The sequence below is a fragment of the Numenius arquata genome, chromosome 14, assembly GCF_964106895.1.
Source record: "Numenius arquata chromosome 14, bNumArq3.hap1.1, whole genome shotgun sequence".
In the NCBI taxonomy this organism is placed as follows: domain Eukaryota; kingdom Metazoa; phylum Chordata; class Aves; order Charadriiformes; family Scolopacidae; genus Numenius; species Numenius arquata.
The window spans coordinates 6,815,328-6,839,187 of NC_133589.1; the positions used below are offsets into that span (position 1 = coordinate 6,815,328).

Here is a 23,860-nt window from a genome sequence, read left to right on the forward strand (position 1 = left end):
AACAGGTGCAGATGATTTTTCATCTACCAAAAAAAAAAACCCAGAATGTGAAATGGAAGCCAGAGAAGATTCCTTCTGGATGGCCAGAAAATATGGTGAGCAGGGCCTTGGTTTGCATTTCATGAGCACGTGAGGCTGCTCCTACACAACAGGATGGCAGTTTCTGGCAATAAATGAAGTGTTTTTGTGGCAGTTTGATCTATTGCTGCAGGATGTCTGTCCTCTGTTGGGAAGAGGAGGTTGTACAGAGAGCACTTCGGTCCTGTGCACGGGTTTGGTGGGAAAACCCCTTTGATGGCATCTCCAGGGTACTTCCTGGCTCAGGAAGCCAGGCAGGAACTACCCTGTGGAAGGGCAATGCAAAGCAGTTCACTGCCCTCAACTGTCCCGGAATCAGACCCTCCATCCCTCTGTTCACAAAGGGTCCAGCAAGAGCACGTGCTGCTAAATCTACCGGGTTCAAAAGGTAAAGAGTTTTACGGACAGAGAAGAAATCACTTCATCCAGCGAGCTTCTTTACGATCGTGCTTATCTAGAAGCTGGCGGTTTCTGAGGCGGCAAAGCCTTTCGCCAACTGCCTGTGATCATGTCCACGCTCACGGGCTTCTCCTCGGCAGCCAAGCCAGGGCCAGGCTCACCTTTACACTGCTCTGTCGTGTGGCTCTCGGCGATTGCTGGAACCAAGACACTCAACAAAGTACATTTGGTTGGTTTCCTGTCTCAGAGTAAACACAAAACACGACGTATTTCCAAGACCGTAAAGGTTTGAACATACTTACCCTTAACAGGAAAGGCTAAAGACGATTAAGATCTTAGAGGAGCTGCAATCTCTGTGTGCATGAGGGACGGCCCGGGGAGGTTAAGGCAGCAAATCACTCCACGTTCGCAGGTGCTGCGGGTGTCGGTGAAATTGCCAGTTGCTAGTTTCAAAGGCTTTGCCGAATTTCACCATTCTCGGAATTCAAGCAGACGGGCGGTGTGGAAAACATACAATGAGATGTTACACCAGGAAGGTGAAAGGTGGAGGTCTGCAGGTCACCTGAGGCTGAAGAACCAGCCGTGCAGTTTGGGGAGCTGATTTTCTGGGGGAGATTGGCTGGTGACAGGCATCTCAGATAAAGCAAAATATGAGCAAAACTACTCAAAACTCGATAATTAGTTATTGAGAAAGTGTAGTGCAGAAGCAAAGGTCACTGCAATGCAGAAGAGAGGTATGGGGGGAAGAATGGCCAGGCCCTACTCAGGGATAATGACACCTCTGGTGTCATCCCAGACAGCTCGGCTCAGGGCTCTGCAGTTATTATCATCGAGTATCAAGTATCATTGGCTTGTTGCTCTCGAGTTTTGTGTCAAGAAACTGCCCACGAGATTGATCCAATGAGTCACGTCACACAGCCTAGAGCGACGCTATCCGCAAAACCAGAGGAAGGGCTGTGCCAGGTTGCCTCTGGATCAGCACAAGGGCTCCTCAACAGCGTTACTGCTCCTCCTTCCCGAAACCCTGACAGGTGAGGGCCGCTTGTCTTGGGAAGGATGGATAACTGATCAGAAGAGGTCATTAATTCCACTTCCTTGCTGGATACGTTTGAGCACGCTTACAAAAAAGCCCCAAACCAAAACTATTTCCCTGACGTTACGTCAAGTTTACTTTATCTCTTCTACTACTTCCATATCATCCTGCCATAAATTGGTACCTCCTTATGTGTAATTATTAACTGACAGGTAGGAGTGATATGCCTGGAAAAAGCAACACTCAGCCAGTATTGCTGGGCGCTGCTATTTCATCACCAGTATTTATTTTCATAGGCTACGAGGACAGCAGTCACTTTTTTCTTTATCTGTTTTACAAGATACAAAAGAGATCATAAATGAGCAAGTAATATATAGGAGGGGACTGTCCAGGTTTGACAATACCAAGGAAGCAAAAGTTTCCCTCTGTAATAACTGCAGGCGTTCTGCAGCCTGCTCCAAGAAAGTCACGTACGCCTGGCAAAGGTGGAGCTCTGCCTCCTGCTCCTCGGGGAGCATCACCACTGCCATAAACAGCTGCTCTGGGTACACAAAATACTGTTTGTGTCACAGAAAGTGACTAAGGTATAGTCATGGGGAGTCACACCAGAGTCCCTGCCCCAAAAGAGCCCACGGTCTGAAGGACAGGGCAGGTCATCCAGTGGTTTCAGGGAGTCCCCCTGGCCACCCGGGCTGCTCCCTCTGCTATTTCCATTACAAGACCAGCTTCCCTCCACTGAGTATAAAATCTCCATGACAAATAAACACTTGGGGTCTGTTTTTCTTTTCCTTTCAGTATGGGTCAGGAATAACTTAATCCGATGTGTTTAACCGGAGTACAGCAGGTGGGACAAGAGCCTGGACCAATCCCTCACTCCATCCAACGGGAGCCAGAAGTAGAGTTTGAGCATGCAGATGCTTGGAGGTAGCCACAGGCAATTTTTCTCCAGCTCCACCACAGCCATTTTCCAAGTCAAACAAGCAATGGCCGCATCACAAAAGCACACACGCACAAAAGAGAAGGAGCCGTGTTATGAACAGCCTTTACCACGCACAGAAGCCAGGTCCGGGCTGCTTAGTGACATGCACCGCTCAAGGGCTGCAGATGTGCCGGACTCTAAATCAGGCATTTCTCTTTCCATGCCCCGAATGGAAGGAACTGCTAGAGGTGAGACTCGCTGACCTCTTGCAAACTCAACAGGGAAAGGCAAAGAGAGTCAAGATCCTCCAACCACCCTTGAGATACTACGGCTGCAAGAAAGAGATGTGGAAAGGAGGCGCAGGCACAGCCAAGGGGGGCCCTCGGCTGGCACCATGCTGGCAGGAGAGCTGCATCTTTTCCCACCATCACCTTCAGGATCAAAACCTGCCCTTTGTTGTTCCTGAAGGTCACCTGCGATAACACATGACCTATCAGCACCTTTAATGAAAAGCCCAGCTGCTAAAAGCTGATTTTAAGACTACAAAGAGCTTTTAGACTTCCAATAAATAGAGAAACAGACTCTTGTTTAAAAATAATAAATAAATCAAACACTGGAGTTGACAAAAACATCCTTCACCTCATAAACAAAGGAAGCAATTGAACTTTCACACAGGCCGGGATGAGAGATTTTGCAATATCTAATCCAGAAGAAGGTATTTAATTTCCTCCTAATTTTGCTGACGCATTTTTCAGTGGGCAGCGGAATCCAATTCAGAAAGACTCCGAGCGCACGCAGCAGCGCGGCGCTTCTCCACCCCCAGAAGCGGCCGCAGTGCCGGAGCTTCAGGAGATGCACGTCCTTGGGCTCAGTAACTACTCACGGGCAGATTTACTTCATGACAAGCAGGGCTCCAGCATGGAGAGCTGTGCTACCTGGCGTTGGATGTACTTTAAGGGGAGCAGGAGGGTAGGTGTCTGCACCGGGGCTGTGCGCGGGACCTGCCTTTCCAGGGGACGAACGTGCAGTGTGTGCACAGCACCAAGAACCCATTTTGCAATCCCTACAAGCTGCGTTTTCATTGGGATCACAGTGAATTGCTGAAGCTTATAAGAGTTTTCTCCCCCTACAGAGACCAAAGATCCATTAAGGCCAAACATGTTTCTCTGTTCTCCACCAGCTCGGGATGGTGAGGCAGCATTTGCTGGAAGGAAAAAAGTAATTTTGAAGTTCTGCTACCTGAGCTGTCTCAGAAAATGTCCCAGCCAGTAAGGCCTCGTATCGCGGTGCTGGGAAAAGGCAGTGCTCATTTTCTACAAGCCCTTCATCTGCCTTTTTCACAAGGGAACTCCATGCAATGGCTGCGGCTTCGTTAGCCAGCATGTGGAGAGGGGCTGTCATTCTTCCCTCTGCTCTGCTCTCCTCTGCTACCCTCCCGTCTCAGCATGAGTCCCACTCCTTTTAATCTGCAATCTCCTGTGATGGATTCGTGCCCAGGGCATCCTTGGTTATTGCCCCCGTGCAGGAGACCAAGGCTCAGGACACGGTGGGTCCTGTCCCCTCAGGGACCCTCGGGTCACTAATACCATGGCCACAGCTGGATGGCTGGTGTAAAATCACAGCAGCACATCAAACTCCCGCAAACCTCGCATCTACTCGCTGAGAGGGGTTAAAGCAACAGAGCAAATTTTCCTTGAAATGCCCTCAGGATCCAGCTGCCCAGCCCAGGGAGAAAGCTGCCTTTCACAGGAACTGCTCGTCGCCTGGGGTACAACCAAGCACTTGTTGCAATAATTTCATAGCTCCTTTATAGAAATGGTGTGTTTTTCTAAGGTTACGCAAAGGAGGAAAGTGTGATTCAAGAAGAAAACTTGCAGGAAGGAGGAGAATGTAACTTAAGCCCCTGCACGAGAAAGTTTTCTGCATCATTTCCTAGAGGAAAAAAAAAAAAAAAGAAAAAAAAAAAGGTGTTTGATGAGTTCATTGCATGGTATGAGGCCAATGCGGCGGGTGTTCATGTTAGGACCTGTCTATGGGATGCGAAGGGAGATGGAAGGCAGGGTTTGGTTTCCGAGGGGTTTCAGCCTCGAGGAGGCCCCGCACGCTCCAAAATCCATCAGGGGAAAACCCCAGCGACACAACCTGTACAGGCATGGCAAGCGGAGCAAGTGCCGGCGAACACGTAGAAATACTGTTTTCACTTGGGCAAAATCTATTCTTACCTCATGCTAAATATGGCAAAGCCTGATCAGAGACAACACCGATGTATTCCTCCCAGATTAGTCAGAGAAGTGCTCGTGCTATTCTTACCCCTTCCTCATTCCGCACAGCCATCCATAAGCAGAATATGCAAAGTGCCTTATCTCTCCTGGTGTTTCCATCAGCACTTGGAGCTCAATTAAAAATCCACCTTTATTTCAGACCAAAGGCAAGACCGTTGCGTTCCTTCCCCCGAGAACAATATTTAATCTTCACTCAAAAGCCTGGCGGGGAGAAGACTAACATGGAAGGAGAAGTCTTGTTTCATTAATGTTTAATTCTTAACGATTGAATACATTTTCGTAGCAATTGTTACCCGAGAAATCTCTTCCTCCACCGGCGATTGAGACTTACTACTGTCCACATGCTTTGATCTGCTTCTAGAAAAAGGAATCACCCGACAACCAGGGAGAGCTGCAAATGGATGAGGAAAAAGACAGAAACCTCCAGCTGTGCCTGTCCTTCCACAGGACAAGCGATTTTGAAAGCACAGCTCTCATAGCAACAGGGTCATTCATTTTTAGGAGGCGAAAATGGGAGACGCTGATAAGGCAAGACCCTCAAAATCCATACGGGAAACACCACCCTACAACATTTTTTAATGAACTTCAAATAACATCTCCGTACTAAAACAAAGGGTGCTCCTATCACGCAGTCGGTTCTGCCGCAGCAGCAGAAGCTCGTGTCCGGACTGGAGCCCAGCCTGAACTCTCCTGCCGTTCGCAGAGGGCAGAGGACTCTCCCCTCACAAGGCCGAGAGGGATGGGAGCTGCTGGGTGAAGATTTTGTGCTTTATTTTCCAAGAGCATGAAAGGAAAATCCCAATGGTGCTGTGTTTGTGCTCAGCAGGGATGCCCGGAGAGAGTCTGGGATGTAGGAGACAGAGACTGGAGCACGGCACAAGCGTCAGAGCACTGGCTGTAGCATCCTGCACAGAATAATTTGGTTTTCTCCCTATCCCTGCCATTGCAAATATATACACAGCTAGTTCGGAATTCTCATTTTAATCAGCAAGAGGATCCACACGGCACAAACTTTAAAATAATGCAGTCCCTGGGTATAGACTCCCAGATTTGTGCAAGGGAGAGTCGCGGTGTAGTCTGTGTGGAGTCTTACACCTCGGACTGTTTTGAACAGATTTTAATACTTCTGGATGGATCTGAACTGCGATCGATGTCTCACCTGTTCCCCGGCAGTGAAACGTGTCAGTCTGGCAGCAGGCTCCCTCCTGATAACTGGGAGACAAATTCATGCCTCGGGAAATTTTGCAGGCGATGCGTTTCTTGCATATAAGCAAAACTGCTCAATATGATTCACTTACCTGGAAATACACATTATTTTTTGATGCTGCTATTTCCTAGTTGACTGTAATTTCACAAACAACTGCATGACTAATTCCTGATGCTGGCGTTGTACCTGGTTGGACTTTAGGCTCACATCTTTACATGTAAATCCAAATCAGTTTCCTGTTGCTGTATTCCCTTGGAGAGGGCAACAGTTACATTGACTGGAGGTGTCTATAAAACCATCACAAAAAAACCATGGTAAGAATCCCGAGAGGTATTTTCCAAAGAACTTTAAATAAATTCATAGTAATAAATTAATGAAAAGTCAGCGGTGTTTATGTTCCCAAATGAAGGCGGCGGCTTTGTGAGTATTTTTCCTTGTTCTCTTGTCAAAATCTAAATTTTACTGCAGTATTGGAGAGAAACACATCCCAGCAGGCAGTCCGGGCTCACTGGCTCCGCTGGGGATTACACTTCTATACAATCCCATTGCATCCTAGAAAGTGGGCTGTGCAGACAGTGAGTTTTGTCCTCTCTGGTCTTTAAGCCCGTTATCCTTGAAAATTAGCAGCCTTTCTGTAGATATAATCATACCCATACATAATGAGCACCCTGCTGTAGCCTGGGGCCACACTGCTGGGAAAAGAGCTGTGTGAAGCCTCCTTGGGGTCACCCCTCCTTGGGGCCACCTCTCCATGGGGCCACCTCTCCATGGGGTCACCTCTCCATGGGGCCACCCTTCCTTGGGGTCATCTCTTCTTGGGGTCACCCCTCCTTGAGGCCACCATTCCTTGGCACCACCCTTCCTTGGGGCCACCCTTCCTTGGCACCACCCCTCCTTGGGGCCACCCTTCCTTGGGGTCACCTCTCCTTGGGGCTACCCTGCCTTGGGGCCACCCCTCCTTTTCTCAGGAGCTGCTCTTAAGCTCAGGCCTTTGTCCTCACCCGAAGCCCGATCTGGGTATGTCTGTGCCACGCGTTTTGCCCATCCTGACTTGACTTTCTGGCCGCAGTGCCACAGGGCTCAGAGGACCAAGGAAGGGTCCATCCCCAAAGGGTTGTCCGTCGCCAGGGAGGTGTCCATCCCTAAGGGGGTGTCTGTCCCCAGGTGCCACCCTCTTGCTAGAGAGCGAGCAGAAGGATGCATGTCTGGCCTCAAATTCGGGTCATCTCCCGTTGCCAGCCCGTTTCTTCTTCCGTCCACGTGCACCCACTGTCAGCTGCCAGTTCCCAAGCTCTTGTTAATGGAGTGCCAAGATAAGAGCAGAACATCAAACAGGAGTCTTCCTCTGAGAAATGCAAACACACCCTTTTCATTTGCTCGAGCGCGGGTTCTGCTAATGCTTCCTGGTAATTACCGTCACTGCCATCCTGCAGGTTACTCTATTCCAGTCACAGCTTACGCAGCTGTTCGGAAGAGGCACCGATGCAGTAGACTTCAGTGAGCCCGGTCTCGCAGACATAAGTAATTGAAAAATAGGTGCTTTGTTGGCAGTGCCCGCGCCCAGGAGCGCTGCAAGGTGTCAACAGGCACCTGGACCATGGATGGAAGAAGCCTCGGCCGGGCAGCACGGGACGGAGCTGTGCTTTGCTCCTTCCCCCCAGGAAGCAGCTGCTTGTAGGAGGGGTCTTCGTTAGGAGCTTGTTTGGTGACAAGCTCTACCACACCACCAGCTCCTGCACCACAGAGGGCTGGGTGGGAGCATGCACCATGCCGGCCGGGGCTCACCGTGGGTTCCTTCACCCCCAGATCTCCATCCCACCAAGCTCATGTGTCAGAATTAATTAGGCTCTGCACTTGGATTCAATTAGAGACAGGAAAGTGGATTTCCTCTCTCTGGTTTGAATCTGAGCATCTCCCCATTTTTTTTTCCTTGCCTGCTTTGAAACTGGATAATGCTGGCCATGAGGGCAAATGGAGGAAACGGGGAGCACCTTTTCCTAAAGAGCCAGCTCTGCTCTTACAGCCAACCAGAAAAGGGGTAGGGGGAGCAACACTGAGCACAAATCACAGAATTGCAGAATGGCTGGGGTTGGAAGGGGCCTCTGGAGACCATCTAGTCCAACCCCCTGCCAAAGCAGGGTCACCCAGAGAAGGCTGGGCAGAAATGCATCCAGGAGGGTCTTGAATATCTCTGGAGAAGGAGACCCCTCACCCTCTCTGGGCAGCCTGTTTTGCACCCTCATAGGAAAGTTTTTGCTCACGTTGAGATGGAATTTCCTGTGTTCCAGCTTGTGTCCATTGCCCCTTGTCCTGTCACCAGGCACCACTGAGAAGAGCCTGACCCCATCCTCTTGACACCTTCTTGACAAATCCCTCTGTAAGCAACAGCTTCTTTCCAGGTTATGAACTTTTCCCTTTTAAATAAAAGTAAAACATGCTTATATTTTAACGACCTCAATAAACTAAATCACTAACAAGAAAGCAAACAGATTGTTAACAGCCGAACAAGGAGATTGCTTTGAATTAGAAACATCTCTGCAGCTATTTAATTGCTTGAAGGCTAAGCAATAAAACACTGTAGGAAATTCCCCGGGTCCCTCTTCCAGAAACCAGCATACCTTTTTTTTCCTCAATTAAAAAAAAAAAAAAAAAGTCACCATCATTTAAATATTTATTGGTGGGTAAAGAAAACAAACACAAAGAATGTCTCTTCCCCCACTTCATCTTTCCTTTGCGTGTAAAATTTAGATATATAGCTATCTATAACTTTAGACAAAGCCATTTCAGTAGATCCTATCAGTTACTCGTGTCTCTTCTCCATCCCTCACCAATATCAGCAAATAAATGTTCTCATGAAATTGCTAATAAAAAAAAATACAGAGCACTGGTAAATAGGAGGCCCAAAGATGGAAATCCAGATCGTCATCTCAGTTCTACACAGATCAGGAAACAGATCAGCCATTTCCATGTAAAGCACTCTAAGTTGTTAAATATTTTTGAAGGTAAGTCTTTGAAGCATTTCTCTAAAATGATGCATTACCTACTAAACATTTTACACCATGCTGTGCTAAATATATCAGGGGGTAACAGCTGAAAATGAGCAGTATTTTTCCAGCAACTTTCATACAAATTGTGTCTTGGCAGAATTGGCGGCACGACAGCACTTAACATTAGGCAAAAGACTCAAGATGCATTTCAAACAGGCTATGGAACAGCCTGGAAGGAATAGGATGTGGAGAAATACAGCTTTTTGCAGGGGCAGGAGCTGCTAAGGAGAAGGCTCCCAGGCCACAACTGCCTGAAGGGACAGGAAAAGGGCTGGTGCTCCCTGAAGGGGAAGAGCAGGAGGGAGGGGAAGCAAAAACGTACCCCAGCCAGCCAAGACGAGATTTCTTAAGATGATATTTTAGTCCTCCTCCATCCAGGCCATACATTTGTTTGTATTAGACAAAATAATCATATTTTTCACTTGACCTGCAGGACATGAAGAGGTGAAAAGTTGAAATGGATAGAAAATTCACATTCTAGAGTGCATTGTCCACAGAGGGAGACTTATCCTGTGGCCTCAAAACCTCTAACGCCATGACAACATCAAGCCAAAAGGAAGGAAAAGAGCAAATATGTGCTGCCCTCCAACTTTTCATCTTCTGATGCCCATCAAGAACTACCCTTGCACTTCAGGTGGTGAAATCGGTCAAAAGCTTTATCTGCACTTTTAGCAAGGAGCCAAGCTGCAGTGAATTAACCTTTCCAAGGGGTGAGAGACCCAGCTCTGAAGCTGATGCCATGCTGGACCATCACCCAGGTTCGACCGGAGCTGGGTCACCATCCTCACATGCTCGCAAAACCTGTGGCTTGCCAGGAGTAAAAGGAGAGCAGGAGAGCTGCTGAATGTCCACCAGAGACCAAAGACCCAGGGCAAGGCCTGGGCTCTCCTTCACAGCAGCTGCACTCAGCCACAGGCGAGGCCTTCCTTCTTCGATGTACCCGCCCTTGTGTAAAAGGTGCAAACGCTCTCAGAAAAAAAAATTAAGAATAAATCCTTCCTCAATATAGTTTTATAAGCCAGGTGTTAAAACATGTAAAATCTTATATGGGTGTGTTCTGCTATAGGTGTACAAGTTGGAATTGAGTTATCATAGAATGGTTTGGGGTTGGAAGGGACCTTTCAAGGTCATCTAGTCCAACACCCCAGCAGTGAGCAGGGACATCTTCAATGAGAGCAGGTTGCTCAGAGCCCTGACCAACCTGACCGTGAATGTTTCCAGGGATGGGGCATCTCCCACCTCTCTGGGCAACCTGTGCCAGTGTCTCACCACTCTTACGGTGAAACATTTCTTCCTTATATCTAGTCTAAATCTACAATCTTTTAGTTTAAAACCATTACCCCTTGTCCTACCACAACAGGCCCTGCTAAAATGCTTGTCCCCATCTTTCTTATAAGCCCCCTTTAAGTACTCAAAGGCCACAATAAGGTGTCCCCAAAGCCTTCTCTTCTCCAGGCCGAGCTTCTCCAACTGAGTCTCAGCCTGTTGTTTGCTCTTTAAATCACGCTGTTAGCTGTATCGCTCTGCTGTAGATAAGGCCGGGGTGCCCTTTGCCAGTGCTGGCACATACGAGAGCTGCTCTGTGCCATGAGCTCTGCCACACACAATGTGTATGTATATATCTATGTATACACACAGATGCCAGGTGGACAAGCGCTGGCAGAAGGCTCACATCACTGCACTGTGTGAAGGGAAACCTGCCCTGTTCTCCTCAACCACACAGTTAAAACCCAGAGCCTGCTGCCGTATTGGCAAAAAACATCACAAACGTGCACTTCGGTGTTTAACGGCGAACGCCCGGGCCGAGCCTCCTCATCTGCATACAGGAAGAGCCCCGTCCCTGGAGCCAGCGGCCGGCCGAGGGTACAGCGAGGCCCTCCCGAGGCCCCGGTGCCGGCCCCGGCTCCCCGCGCTGCTCCCTCCTGAGGGGAACCGGGGACAATTCAAATGGCGGCCTCCCGCGGCGGCTGCCCCGGCCCGTGGTGCACCGCGGCGCCAAGATGGCGGCGCCCAGCGAGGGCCGGCAGGGCTACCGCGCTCCGCCGTTCCCGGGCACTGAGAGCGGCCCCTTCACCGGCGCGCACGGCGCCGCGGGCTCCGGGGCGGAGGAGCAGTCCAAGAAGCCGTGCCGAGCCTGCACGGATTTCAAGAGCTGGTTCCAACAGCAGAGGAAGCAGGCGGCCCCGGGCGGCGGCGGGGTGAGGTGGTGGTTTCCCCGGGGAGAGTGGGGGGCGTGGGGAACCCCCTCTGTTACCTCAGGGGACTTGGGGGGGCTGTCGTACCTCCAGCCCCTGCAGAACCGTGGAATGGATCTCTGTCCTGTCCCCCTAAGTGTGATGGGGCTGCGTGGCCGCCTCCTGAGGGTGTGAAGGAGCCAGGGGCAGGGTTTCCCCTGTGTGGGGGTGTGAAGGGGGCCTCCATCTTCTCCCCACTGGGTGTGGTGGGCGGCTCTGTCGTTACCCCCCCCAGAGGGTGTGAAGGGCCTGTGTTCTCCCATCTCCATCTCCCACCTGAGCACAAAGGGGCTGTTTCCACACCAAGCGCTGGCATCCCCCTCACAACCCTCTCTCCTGCTCCAGGACGTGACAGTTGCAGAAGAGAAAGGGCCACCGCCGAACTGTCCCCTTGACAGTGAGCAGCTGGGCCGCAGCACCTGGGCCTTCCTTCACACCATGGCAGCGTACTACCCTGACCGCCCCACAGGTGCCCAGCAGAAGGAGATGAGAGAGTTCATCAACCTTTTCTCCAAGTTTTACCCCTGCGAGCACTGCGCTGAGGATCTGAGGGAAAGGTGAGTTGCTTCATCCTTGGGTTTGTTTTTTTTTTTTGGTGGCTGCTGTTGAAGGGGCCAGCCTGAAATGCTGGGCTGCAGCAGCTATTTGCATATCAGCAGCTCTTCCTGCCGTTGGGGTTTGTAGCTACCTAAGTGATTTCTTCCATTATTGCGTCAATTGGTGATACACTTACTCAGAAAACAAATACCTTTTCTCGTGCTGTTAGGTTGCGTGCTGCCTCCAAGACCTCCCTGAGGTGATCTTGGGATTTTCTGGTTCAAACTGGACTTGTGCTTAGTTGTGGAAATAGACTGGGACTTGAAATAATTAGGGTTGCAGGAGGCGAGTGTTCTTCTACCCCCAAAAATCCCCTTTATTGGCAACCTCAGCAGTGGAGGCAAAAACTGGAATGGACTGTGATGTTTGGTAAAGTTTTCTACTCCTGTTACTGTCGACTTTTTTCTCAGAATTTCAACTCCTCTTTTCTGGATGATAAAAAAAGTCTGAAACCTAATTATTGACTTAGCAGGCATCATGTGGCAAAACAACTGCTCAGTGTTTTTTTCATTTATTATTCTATTTTTTATTTTTTTTTAATTTGGTGTTTTCCATGAGCTCAAGTACTTCTTGCTTTTTATCACAGATAAGCTGTTTGACTCCTGTGTCTTCCAGTTGACCAGACTAGGTAGTGAATGAAACTAAAGCCAATTGCAGCCATCAGTATTTTATAGGGGATAGTTACTGATCTCTCTGTGCTCTCTTCCGGGTTCTCTTCAGGACTCGATAGCAAAAAAGGCGACTCTGGCTGTCTGTGTGCTATGTGCCCACTTTGGGTATTGAAGTTGGTGACTGCAAAGAAGTAACATTTGTTTCCTCTTCCCTGTTTGCAGATTACGTACAAATCAGCCTGATACTAGCAACAGAAATAACTTCTCCCAGTGGTTGTGTCTTCTTCATAATGAAGTGAACAGGAAACTGGGGAAATCTGAATTTGACTGCTCTCGTGTGGATGAACGCTGGCGGGATGGTTGGAAAGATGGTAGTTGTGATTAATCCGTAGAGACTGCTTTGGAAATCTAACAGACCAACTCAATATGTTGATGAGTCACTACAGGGAGATGTGCGAGTAAATAACTGTGTGCGTGCGTGCTTGTGTGTGTGACTGATATGGCTTGTGGAAATAAAGGTAAACCAATTCTAAAAGTAACTTTGAAAATTTTAGCCTAATAATATTTTGATAAATTATTACATAAATACATTACCTGAGGGATTGAGGCCTTACATTTGACACAGGAATTGCCAGAAACCTGTGAAATTAAGCCACTGACAAACTCATGGAGACTTTTTCATAATGACATTTCATTAGTTTAGGGGCATTTCTGTGACTAGAACTTGTTTTCCCTGAACACAGTTGTAAAGGGCTGCCCTGTGGCATTTCACATTTATCCGCAGGTATTACCCTGATGTTTTAGAAAATGCATCTGATTAATTGTAATTTTAACTTCTGTTGTTCTGATGGCACAAAACACAGCATGAGTTTTCTCCAAGTCTGTACCCCTGAATCTTTCTTTCCGATATCTTCAATGCTTGTTTCTAAATTTTCATCCAGTTCCTTTGATAAAAGGCCTGAAGGCAGGTGCATTTAATTTAAATACTAAAGCCATAGAGTCCACATTTCTCATTTTATGTTTGTGTTTCAACTTACCATGTAAGAGGGCATTGTAGAAAGAGAAACTAAAGCAGGACAAAAAAAACCCCACATCTGATGAATGGAGTGAAGTATCAGCTAGGTGAAATTCAAATGTTTTAAATTGATTGCTAACTTTCTTTGTATTCAGAAATGGTATAATGATAAGTTCTACTGAAATTCTTAAAGCCAATAACCTCTTTGTCTCTGCTGTGAACTTCTGTCTGTTGTGAAAATAGCTTGAGACTGATACCTGTAATGAAGCATATTTAGCTTTGTTTAGCATACAGTATTTCTGAGATGTCACTCTAGTTTTGAAATCCTTGATTGGTACTTGCTGACCTGGTCGATCCCCTGATCTGGTGTTATCCCCTAGCTAAAAATCTCTGTAGAACAAAAGGACTTTGCAAGCCCCCTGCAGTATTTGAGTCCTGCTTAAGACTGTGATGTCAGCTTTACATGGTATTTATTGCACAGGGGACTCAAAGGAGTCCCTGGGGTAGATTCCCTCTGTAGAAACTGGTCAGAATCCATGCTATGTATATTTTTTTCCTATGTAAAATATACCACATCAGTATATCGATACATAAATGTGAATTTCAGCTTCAAGTGAAACAGCAGCGTGATTTACACCACAATGCATATAAACGTGTCTCTTTATAGAAAGAGACAGCTTACAAAAAAAAGTCAAAATAATTTCAAGTTCTTAAAGTAGATAGTGATGTCATGCCCTTATTGCATTTCTGGCTGTGAAGAGTTTGCGGGAGTTTGCACAACCCATGACAATAGTAGGCTTTTTCCTTCTGTACTTCCTGCTGAGGTTTTCTTGCGTGTTTTAGTGAGCTTCCTTATTTCATGCACTACAGTACGTTTGTAAATTTACTCTTGCTGATAGAGCGTTACCTAGAAATGTTAATGAGACTTATTATAGAAGTATTAGAGTGATGACAGCTCATATCTAAGAACTTTGATCTTCAAACCTGTGTACGTGGGGCTCCTTAGTGTTTAGTAAAGCAATAAGAACTTTGAAAATATATTTGAACGTTTTATGGTGTATTCAAGTTCTTTCTAGTTGTTAAAACAGGAGACAAATTTTATGGACCTGTTATTGTTGAAGTTTTTTGAATGTAATAATGTTTCTAAACACAAATCCAACAAAACTGATGACAAGGTACTTCATGAAGATAGCAATCTGACTTGTGACTTGAAAGTACAATGCGGAAAATTGCCCTATTAACATGTTGAGTTTCTTAGAACAAATAAATTCCAGCCCTGGGTTTTTGTCTTTTCGGTAATAAACTCAGTCCCCAAAATGAAGCACATCGGTATCTGCTGGTGGGGAGAGGACCAACAGAAAGGCTGTAGCCCTCCCCTTTTGTCAGGCCTGACCTGAATTGCCCAGTTCTGTCAGGGTAGTTTTAGGAGCTGGGGGTGTGGACAGGCATTTTCTTCTGGACTTGGTTGTTCTAGAGGAGGATTTTACTGTTCTTCCTTTCCAATCTGCCCTCAGCTATTCTCTGCAACAATTTCATCACCCATGGATCAGATGATGAGATTTCTTCCAGTGTAAATTTGCTTCAGTGTAAATGAGCAGGTTGGTAAAACACCTGTCTCATCCTTTTTTGTCTTAATACTGAAAATGGGCTGGGTCGGTGAGTTGCACGTACTTGTGCAAGCGCACTTGATCTTGTGGCCAAGTCCTGGGACCACTGCTGTCTTCTGCTGGCAAGCGGTTGGTGATGGGCAGGTGCGTGGTAACCTTCCACCATACTGCAGTGTCTGTCCACATATTAAGAGTGTAGAGAGGAAAGTAAATGTGTATCCTGCTCAAAATCAGGGAGAGCAGCTGTGGCGACACAAAAATTTTGTCACCTTGTGTTCAAGGAGGTGGCAGATGTGTGGAGAAGGAAAAGCCCCTTCTGCCAGCAGTGGAGGGGTAGGGGAAGAGCCTTAAAGCTGAAGCCAGTGTCTTTACCTAGTAACGAGGCCACCAGCTGTAGCTCTTAGGATGTTATTAGGGCACTTTATAATTTTGCTAAGTAGCCATTTGGTAAAATCTATGCTTGCACTCTGTTCTCTCATGTTTCTGGCTTTGCAGAAGAGCTTTGACTTAGATATTTCTCAGGCATATCGTTATCTCTGTGGACTTGAGTGTGTGGGGAGGGGAGGATTTTTTTTTGCTGCTCATTTGTACCACATCTCAAGTTTTAATCTTATGTAAGGAATTTCTATTGAAGATACTTGCGTACAGAAAATTGTGAATTCTCTTCTAAATGCACTTGATTAAATCTAGTTTTAAAAATGTCTGTATTCAAGTTATATTTCCTGTTGATGTGAAAATAATAAAGCAACTGAGTTCATTCCTGGCTTCTCTACTGCATGAGACCTTAGGAAAAGGCATCATATAGTGCTGGTGTGTCCAACCTTCACATGCCAATGTGTTTCCATCTGAGCTTGATTGCTCAGCTGAGGTTGTGTGATTCTGTCTGTGTATGGATCAGGCAAAGTGGGGCTGCAACTGGTCCTTTTCTGTGGTGCTGCCAAACTGACACAATTCTCTGTGGGCCAAGAAGCTACAAGAATGCAGTGATTTTGTACAGCAGGTCCTTCCCTGTCAGACTGGAGTTTGGTTTTATGTGGGGAGCAGTGGGATTTTTTTATGGGGTTCAAGTGTGGGGTTTTCTTCTTGTTGTTTTCTAACAGCATTAAGGGTAGCGTTACAGTTGGGAGTAGCTCAAATCTTGCTGAGTTTGAGCAGGATGGCAGGGCGTTATCTACTGAAGGGCAACAGTTGTTAACTACATATTGACCACACAAGCATGCACATCCCATCACATTTCCTAGAAAGGAGCTTCCTATCAATAGGGGAATCCCTTGCAAGACAAAGCACAGTCAGGAGCAGATGCTGCCTGAGGAGACTGTGGGACCTTCCTCCAGGGCTGCTCCTGTGTAACAGGCACCTGGGCAACCTTTCAGCTTCACAAAGGACTTACTGTTTTCATGGACTGGTTTGCATTCATAGCTCTAATTTTTTTTTCCTCTTCTTTTTTTTTTCTTTTTTTTTTTTTTCTTTTCTTTTCCCTGAAAGCAAAGAGCAGAGAGCCTCATGGGAATTGTCCACTTCATGAATAGAAGGCAGAGTTGTTTAAGCAAGTAACAAGTGCAGGTGTTGGCGGAAGTATCACTACGTCTTTAACATTTTTCCAGGGATTAGCTGTTCCTTTGCAGTGTGTTGGGTGTACACAGTCTTCTGTTTACAGTAAGATTCCCAAAAGTCGCTTTGCTTGCATGTGTCTTTTGCTCCAGCCTGTTATAGGCAGTGTGTGATATTTCTTCCTGTTGGGAGTTTTACAGGCTTGGAGAGAGTAGGGTTTAGGTTTTGCTTTGCTTTTTCACCTCCTCCTATCAGCATTGATTTTTTTTTGTTTGTTTTTTTTTTTTTTTTCCCTGGAGTGGCTGTTCAGGTTTTTTGTCTGAATGATGGAGAGGAGCTGGTCAGTATTTTGTGTAGTCAGGAATAAACACTTCAGTAGAAACTGCCAACAAGGTTGTGTGAAGTCAACTCTTGATTTTGTAGGCTAATAGGAAATATATAATAAAGCAAATAAAGGAAACCCACAGCTAATGGCGTATAGGCAAATCAGCAGTTAGAACACCAAGGGCTGTCCGAGGGGATGGGGGTCACCGTTGTGGTCAGCTGGAGCACTGACCTGGAGTGGCAAGTCCTGCAGGGAACTGTATGTGAACAACGTGTGATGCTTCTGAGCTGCCCGTCACAGCCAGTTCAGGTGTGTCTGCACCAATGCACAATTAATTCACAGTCAAGGGAGCTGGTGGTAGCTGGCGTGCAGCATCCATCTATCTACTGCACCTCAGAAAACTTTCCACAATTTGCAGAACTCTGGAACAAAGGGCGGCTCTTGCCAAGTGAGGATAAATGGGACTCGGTACCTTTCTCTGTGCTGATGCTGGGGTATCTGTTAGTGCTGTCAGTTCCTCATTTTTCTAATTATTCTTAATGTTTCCAGAAGTAAAGTCGTAATAAGCAGCACTAGTGTAATTGCCAAGCTTTGAAACTGTTCCGTTCCCCTTGATGTGTGAAAATCCTGTCTGCACATACTGGGCTAGTGAAGGGTTGCCAATCCATCCTGGAAAGTTACACCGGCGTTGGTCTGGGCTCGCAGAGTCTGGCACAGTCTAGCACTTAGACGGTGGCCCTGGCTCTCAGGGGCTGCTGAGTTCTGCCCCTGCCTCCCATCACCTGGCTGCGTTGCTTCCTGCAGAAAGGTGCCCTCCGCTTCTGTGCGTTGTGCTAGTGCGGGCTGCTGGGCTTACTTTAGAGAATTCCTAATGCAGAAAACTCTCCCTGGTCCCAGCTTTTCCCTCCATTACATCATATACCATCATGCTGCTTGGCTCCTGTTGGCTGTGACTGCAATGTGCTTCGCTACGGGGAAAATTCGCTTTGCATCTTAAGCGAGCAAACAGCAGAGGGCAACAAAGCACGCGTTTCGTTGACTTGCCTGTCTCTCACACTGCTCTGGAACCGCAGACTTGTCCAGATACCAACTGTTCTACCTCATGCTAGTCCCTTTCCTGTGGTTTTGGAAGGAGATTTTGGTGACTTCAGTTACTTTTCAAACTAGTGTGCAATACCTCCTGTATAATTACCTAAATGAGGGATGTGTCACTTCTCTGCCTGCAGCTAAAAACGGCTCTTGGAAGTATAATAAAACACTGTCTGGATGCGATTTCCAGCACGTTTCCTACCTGATCTTCAGCCCATAGCTGGTCATATATGGATAAGTTCTGGCTTTTTTATCAGGTCATTAACGTGGAAAGGGCAAATGAATTTTATCTGATGGTTTTGTAACAGTCACTTTCTTACACAGAGCACCGTGTGTGTACTGCAGGGCATTGCTTGCTTGTAGGAAAGCGACTTCAGCTGTGGCTGGCCTTCAGGGGTCCTCTTGGTGGCAGGGGCTGCGTTGGGTTAGCTCCTGTGGCTTGCTTTGTTCCTCCTGTGTCCTGAGCCAACAGCAGATGGGAGCCAGATGTGGACCTTGCTTAAAGGTGAGCTGGTCCATGCTGTTGTGCCACATACAATCTTTTTACTGCTTATGCAGACACGTATGGGCTCGTGCACAGACCAGACAGAGGTGAGGGGAACGTTCATGATGCAGGCATCGTTTTCAGTCAGAGAAGGGATCAAACTTACTTGGTATGGTTGTCATCTGCTCTGGATGCTTTACGGAGGAAAAAGAGGGTTTGGAAGGAAGATCACAAGACAGTCATGACTTCAGCAAAGCTGTTCCTTTTGAGCTACAGGGAAGCAACCCAGCCTTTCTGCACGGGAAGAGGTAGGAAGAAATCCCACAGAGTTTGATGGGAGCCTTGCTTTGAATTAGCAGATCCATGAGAAAGAAAGCAGCTGAGTTAAATTAATGTCTTTCCCCCAGCAGACACCAGGCAGCTATTTCATGCAGTCCCTCAAAGCCTGCATTTTTCTTGGAACACCAAGCTTTAGGTCTAAACTCAAGTCTCCGAACAAGATGGTGCTGGATGGGGAGTTTTCTTTCAAATGCTGAGTACAGTCAGGCAAAGTTGGGCTTTCCCTGCTTCTTTCATCTTTGACATCTGGCCCAAGCTACCAGTAGTGTGAAAAAGTGCATTCTGCAACTGTGCCTCATGTCGTGCTTCTTAGATGGGGTAAAAGATACACAAGGTATATAAGACAAGGTCTGTATGGCTAGAGCATGTGGTTGCAGACTCAAGAGATCAAAATTCAGTCCATAGTCATAAGCTTCTTGCTAGACTCCAGGTAAGTCACTTCATCTTCTGTAGCCACACTTCCCCTTCTGCAAAGTGGGGAGAAAAATAGTGGTTTCAGCAGCCTTTGCCTGTATTTCCTATTTAGATGAAAATCTTTTTCAGGGAGGCTATTTTAATGTGCTTGTGCTGCAGAGTCCTGGGCCTGAGATTGTTCACTATAATAAAATTACTCATCTCAATCCATCCCACAAATCTCTTTTATGGCAGGTTACGTCTTTTGAATCCGAGGACCTGTTTAGTATTTGCTATGCTCAGTTAAGAAACGAAGCATTTCTTATTTTCAGTATATCACTACAAATGCCACATGCATTACGCAAACATCGTGGCCCTTATTTCCCCAAGAACTTGCACTGTGGATCTTGCTTTGTTGTGTAACGCGAGCAGAAACGACAATAACAAAAGGGCTGAGCTGGGAGAGCTCCGTTGGCAGCAAAGCTCACTGTAGCTCAAATGAGAACTGTAGAAGCTCTGCGTGTCAGAGCATGGCTCGAGCTGCTCAGAGGCTGCCCCATGCCCTGCTGGTGTTACTGTACCTGCTTAGCTGCAACACCGAGCAGGGAGCAGATGACAACCACCAAAGTCAACTTGTTGGTCAGGCCCTACATGATGTGACTCGCTGTTGTGGTCCTAAGGAGGTCAGTGTGGAAAACAGCTAGGGATCTTATTTTCCTTTCCTCTAGCTCCTCCCAAGGTGTTGTGCGCCTTTGTATAGGCAGAGTTCAACCCAGGGACTGAATCAGATTAGATTACTGGTTTTCCAAAAACCCCAAACTTTTCATGCTATGAAATATTTTGAGAAGAAGCAAAGAATAGGTGAGACACCAAACCTGCAATTGCACTGCTGGAAAGTATTTTGAAACCCTCTGGGGTTTTTGTTCAGTTTTTATGCAAGTACTGAGATATTAACTCTTCTGTTCAAAGCAGACGCTATCTCAATTAATTGAATTCTGCTATCCGAATCTTCCCATGGCACTTTCAATTAGTAAAGTTTTCTGCATTTTTTTTTCTAGCATACTTATCTTGGGTTTATACTTGCACAGTAACTGCTGAATCCCACCTGAGAAATGGCTGCATTTCAGAAGTGGATGACTAACCAGCTAATAAATGATTTTCCAGATATTTTTGGATCTCTTGGGGTGGAGGGCATTAAGTAGCTTTCTAGCGATAGCATGCTAAGGTATTGCTAATCAGGAAGTCCATTCTCTCTGTCAGTGAACACTATGAATTTCTAAGCACCTCTCAAACATTTCCATCAACTCTCTTGTTTTTCTAGAGACTAATGGCTGAAAGCAGTATTAGCCAAACTCTAATGAATGTCGAGCAAAGCATTTCAGAGCAACAAATAAATGAACATATATCAAAGTACTGCTTCTCCTGTGCTGCCCAGGGAATGTGAAGGGCAAGCTGTTTTACCGCCCACGCTCGTGCAAAAGGCAGTGTCAGACCTCGCGGAGCTGCTGAAGCCGGTGGGCTGTAAACCGTGGCCGGAGCCTGGCTGGCTCCCTCGGGCCGCAGAGGGCCTGCTTTCAGCTTATTCAGATTGCTCAGCCGAGGCAGCCCTCGCTATAAATACATTGTCAAAGCTGTTCTGAGAACAGAGCAGTTTCACATCACTATTTTATTGTAGAGAAGTTAAGCAGAAAGTGTGGCTGATTGTTTCCCCTGCCAAATCAGGAGCATCCCACTGCTACCCTCTGCCACAGAGAAAATACAGTCGATCCTGGTAAAGAAATTGAATTAACTCGTCTTGTCCATTACTGGGCTTCCTATGGGCCATCCAGTGATCCCAGCACTGGGTTTGTGAAGAAGGGTGCATTAGCCTCAGCCATCTGCTTGGAAATTTTTGCAAGTATGTTCTGCTTCACAGAGTGACGCTAGCATCACTTAAAAGCGTTCAGCTGACAACAGGTAACTTGGTAAGCTTTCATAAATTGCTTATGTTCAGCCATATGTCCTTGAAAAACATCGCCGCTCTTAGCTCTGTAGAGGTAGTTGAAGTCAGCCCTTAGCTGGGTGGGTAGGGCTGACTCCAACAGGCTTTGAAGAAGGAGAAAGCCCCATGTCTTGTCTCCTCAAGGTTGTCGTGTCCACATACTTACCCCTGGGTAAAGACCTAGTCGCTTTTTTCTGTGGGAGACAAAGATTAAGAGGTTGGCGTGACTACAAGAAACAGGAGGCAAACCCATGCTTTCCACTACCCTTGATTAAACCGTGTAAAATCAAAACACGGACACATCTCAGTCACTCGTCTGCGTGCCGCTCTGTTTGCTCCCCGTCACTGAAATCCAGGGGGAATGGTAAACGCAGACACAACTTGTTCAAACTGAGCAAATGCTCTGGAAAGTGCCATTTCCAAACGTTGTTCTTTTCCCCCATTTGATGGGGAAAGAATATTCAAGATGCAATATCCTTTCTGGTTATTGGCTGCCTCGGTGTATCTGTTAGCTTATTTGCAGCAATAGGAAGTGAAACAGAAATACAGTTTGCATGTCGGGTAGAGATAGCTGCTGTGCTTTATCTGCGCTGTAGCAGGAGGAAAAAAGCCAGGACAACATAATGTGAAAAACGGTTGTATAAACATACTGCTGACAGGCAGAAGTTGGAGAGATGAACCTGGAAGAAAGAGGACAAGTTTAGAAGCAGGGATTTCAGTGGGGATCTTGCCTGATGCATCACGGTCATGGCCTGAAGCGTATAAACCGTTTATCTGTCTGGAAACGGTTACAGTTTGTTCTACGGTAGCATCTAAACGATTCAAGCAGTATCTCGGTTCCTTGTGCTTTGCATTGTCCAAAATATGCCTGTCCCAGTTGGGACAGATGAGCTGGGCAAGAGATTTTAGAAAGGGAGAGGACTGAAGTGTCTTTCCCAATGTCACCAGAAAACCCAGAGCAGACCCCAGAGGTCTGGGTGATTCCCTGTGCAGCAGCCCCGGGAGCACGCTGCTCTCCTGCACGTACGTCCTGCCACCCAGCTTTCCAAATGCCGGTGGTTTTCTGAGGGTCTGTCCACAGCCTTTTATGTCCGTGAGCTGCTCACATGGCACAGCCCCACCTGGGCTGTACCGCGTGGCAATGGCAATGGGACACCCACTCACCAGGTGAGGTGTGGGGCGTGCTGAGCCCAACCCAGACAAGGGAACCTCCCTGGCGCTGGCCACCTTCAGGGACCAGGGCTGCCCTTGCCTCCCTACGTTAACTCCAGGCTGATGGATACAGGATGGTTTGTTCTCAAAGCATAGAAATGATTTTTGAGGACGCTGGAGCAGCTGCGTCGAAGCTGCTGAAGCTGTTTCAAAAAATCTCACCTATGGTAAGCACTTAAAGTAAATATGGTCTTTGTTCGTAAATCTGCAATTCAGGGATGAGCCGGTGATGCACTCCTCACTGGGGTGCAATCGCTGGTCAGCCCCATGAGACATCCTGCCAGAGGAAAGCAGGAGGGACCAACCTGGCATTCTCTTTGGAGCCATTTCTTTTTTTTTTTTTTTTTTTTTTTTGCATAGTAAAATGTGATTTCTACTGAGCTGGTGACATTGGGGAACGAAAGGCTGAAATCTGCTTTTCCTGCTGCGAGTCAGAAATAGATCTGGAGAGATGATGACTCACCTGTAATTGAGAAAAACTGAATGGCATCATCATGGGCTTTACCAGTTAAATCCTGGTTCCACCTGCCAGAAAGAACAGACCGACAAAGCCGCAAAAGGCCAAAGCGAGCTGGAGACGGGGCCCAGCGCACGGGAATTCTTCGCTTTCTTACGGTGTTTCGCATGTAAGGGGCTTCACACACCTGCTACACGCGTACCCCGTGTGATCCCGCGGCACCGGACCCTGCACGGGGAAACGGAGCTGTAGGGGATGGCAGGTCGGGAGGAGAGCTGGTGGTGGAGCCACAAGAAGCCCCCAGCTCCAAGCCCCAAGGGGAGACCTGCTCGGTGCCAGCAGTGCATGCGTACTCCTCCCTGCGACTTTCCCTGCAGTTCCCGTCCGAAGCAGAGATGATGTCAGAGTTGTCATGGCATCGGTATCTATGGAACCGGGATCATCATCACGGTGCTACGAAAACTAACTCGGGAGATGGTCCTGGAGCCGCGGGGGGGAACTCCCTTTGCAGTAATTGAGGGTTTCCCTCTGTAAGGTTCCTCTCTTTTTCCTCCTTCCTACTGTCCCTGGGGAGGGAGCGGGGACAGGGCTTGGCCTCCTCCCGTCCCACGGCAGCTCTGGGTGCCTCCTTTTCTGCACGAGGGAAGCAAGAGCTTCAGCCCCATCGGGCTGCCCTTTTTCACACCAGCTAATGGGTGTGTAACGACGTGCAGCAGCCACCAAACCCTTCCCTCTGCCACACCAACAGCCTGCTCTCAGCCAGAGGCCCCCAGCCAGCTGCCACCAGAGGACCCTGCCTTGTGCCCTGCCTGTGCTGAGCCGGTGCTGCAGGCTGCGGGGTCCTCTGACTGTCCCGCTCCCCGGCAGAGGTGACAGCAGCCCTTTCAGCTATTACGTCTGCCTGTCCCTGCTATCAGCCAGGGACACCAGCGGGGCTGGGCGGACAAAGGGTCTTTATCTCAGGGGAAGCAAGGTGTGCATCTGAGGTGAGTTGAGCAGC

The 23,860-nt window shown here is 47.5% G+C and overlaps 1 protein-coding gene across 1 annotated transcript; it reads left to right on the plus strand.

Annotated features, from left to right (window-relative positions):
• The first annotated feature begins 10,941 nt into the window (after positions 1–10,941).
• On the plus strand, positions 10,942–15,785 carry GFER (growth factor, augmenter of liver regeneration). The gene is made up of 3 exons (XM_074158635.1): positions 10,942–11,163; positions 11,545–11,756; positions 12,630–15,785. Exons 1-3 carry the CDS (start codon positions 10,966–10,968, stop codon positions 12,790–12,792), a joined length of 573 nt encoding a protein of 190 aa, XP_074014736.1. The 5' UTR covers positions 10,942–10,965; the 3' UTR covers positions 12,793–15,785.
• The last annotated feature ends 8,075 nt before the right edge of the window (positions 15,786–23,860 follow it).

Bases quoted from the DNA above. Each gene is read 5' to 3' on its own strand.
- GFER (XM_074158635.1), top strand. From the start codon at position 10,966: ATGGCGGCGCCCAGCGAGGGCCGGCAGGGCTACCGCGCTCCGCCGTTC. The intron at 11,164-11,544 runs GTGAGGTGGTGG...CTCCTGCTCCAG, and splicing joins CGGCCCCGGGCGGCGGCGGG to GACGTGACAGTTGCAGAAGA. The intron at 11,757-12,629 runs GTGAGTTGCTTC...CCCTGTTTGCAG, and splicing joins GCTGAGGATCTGAGGGAAAG to ATTACGTACAAATCAGCCTG.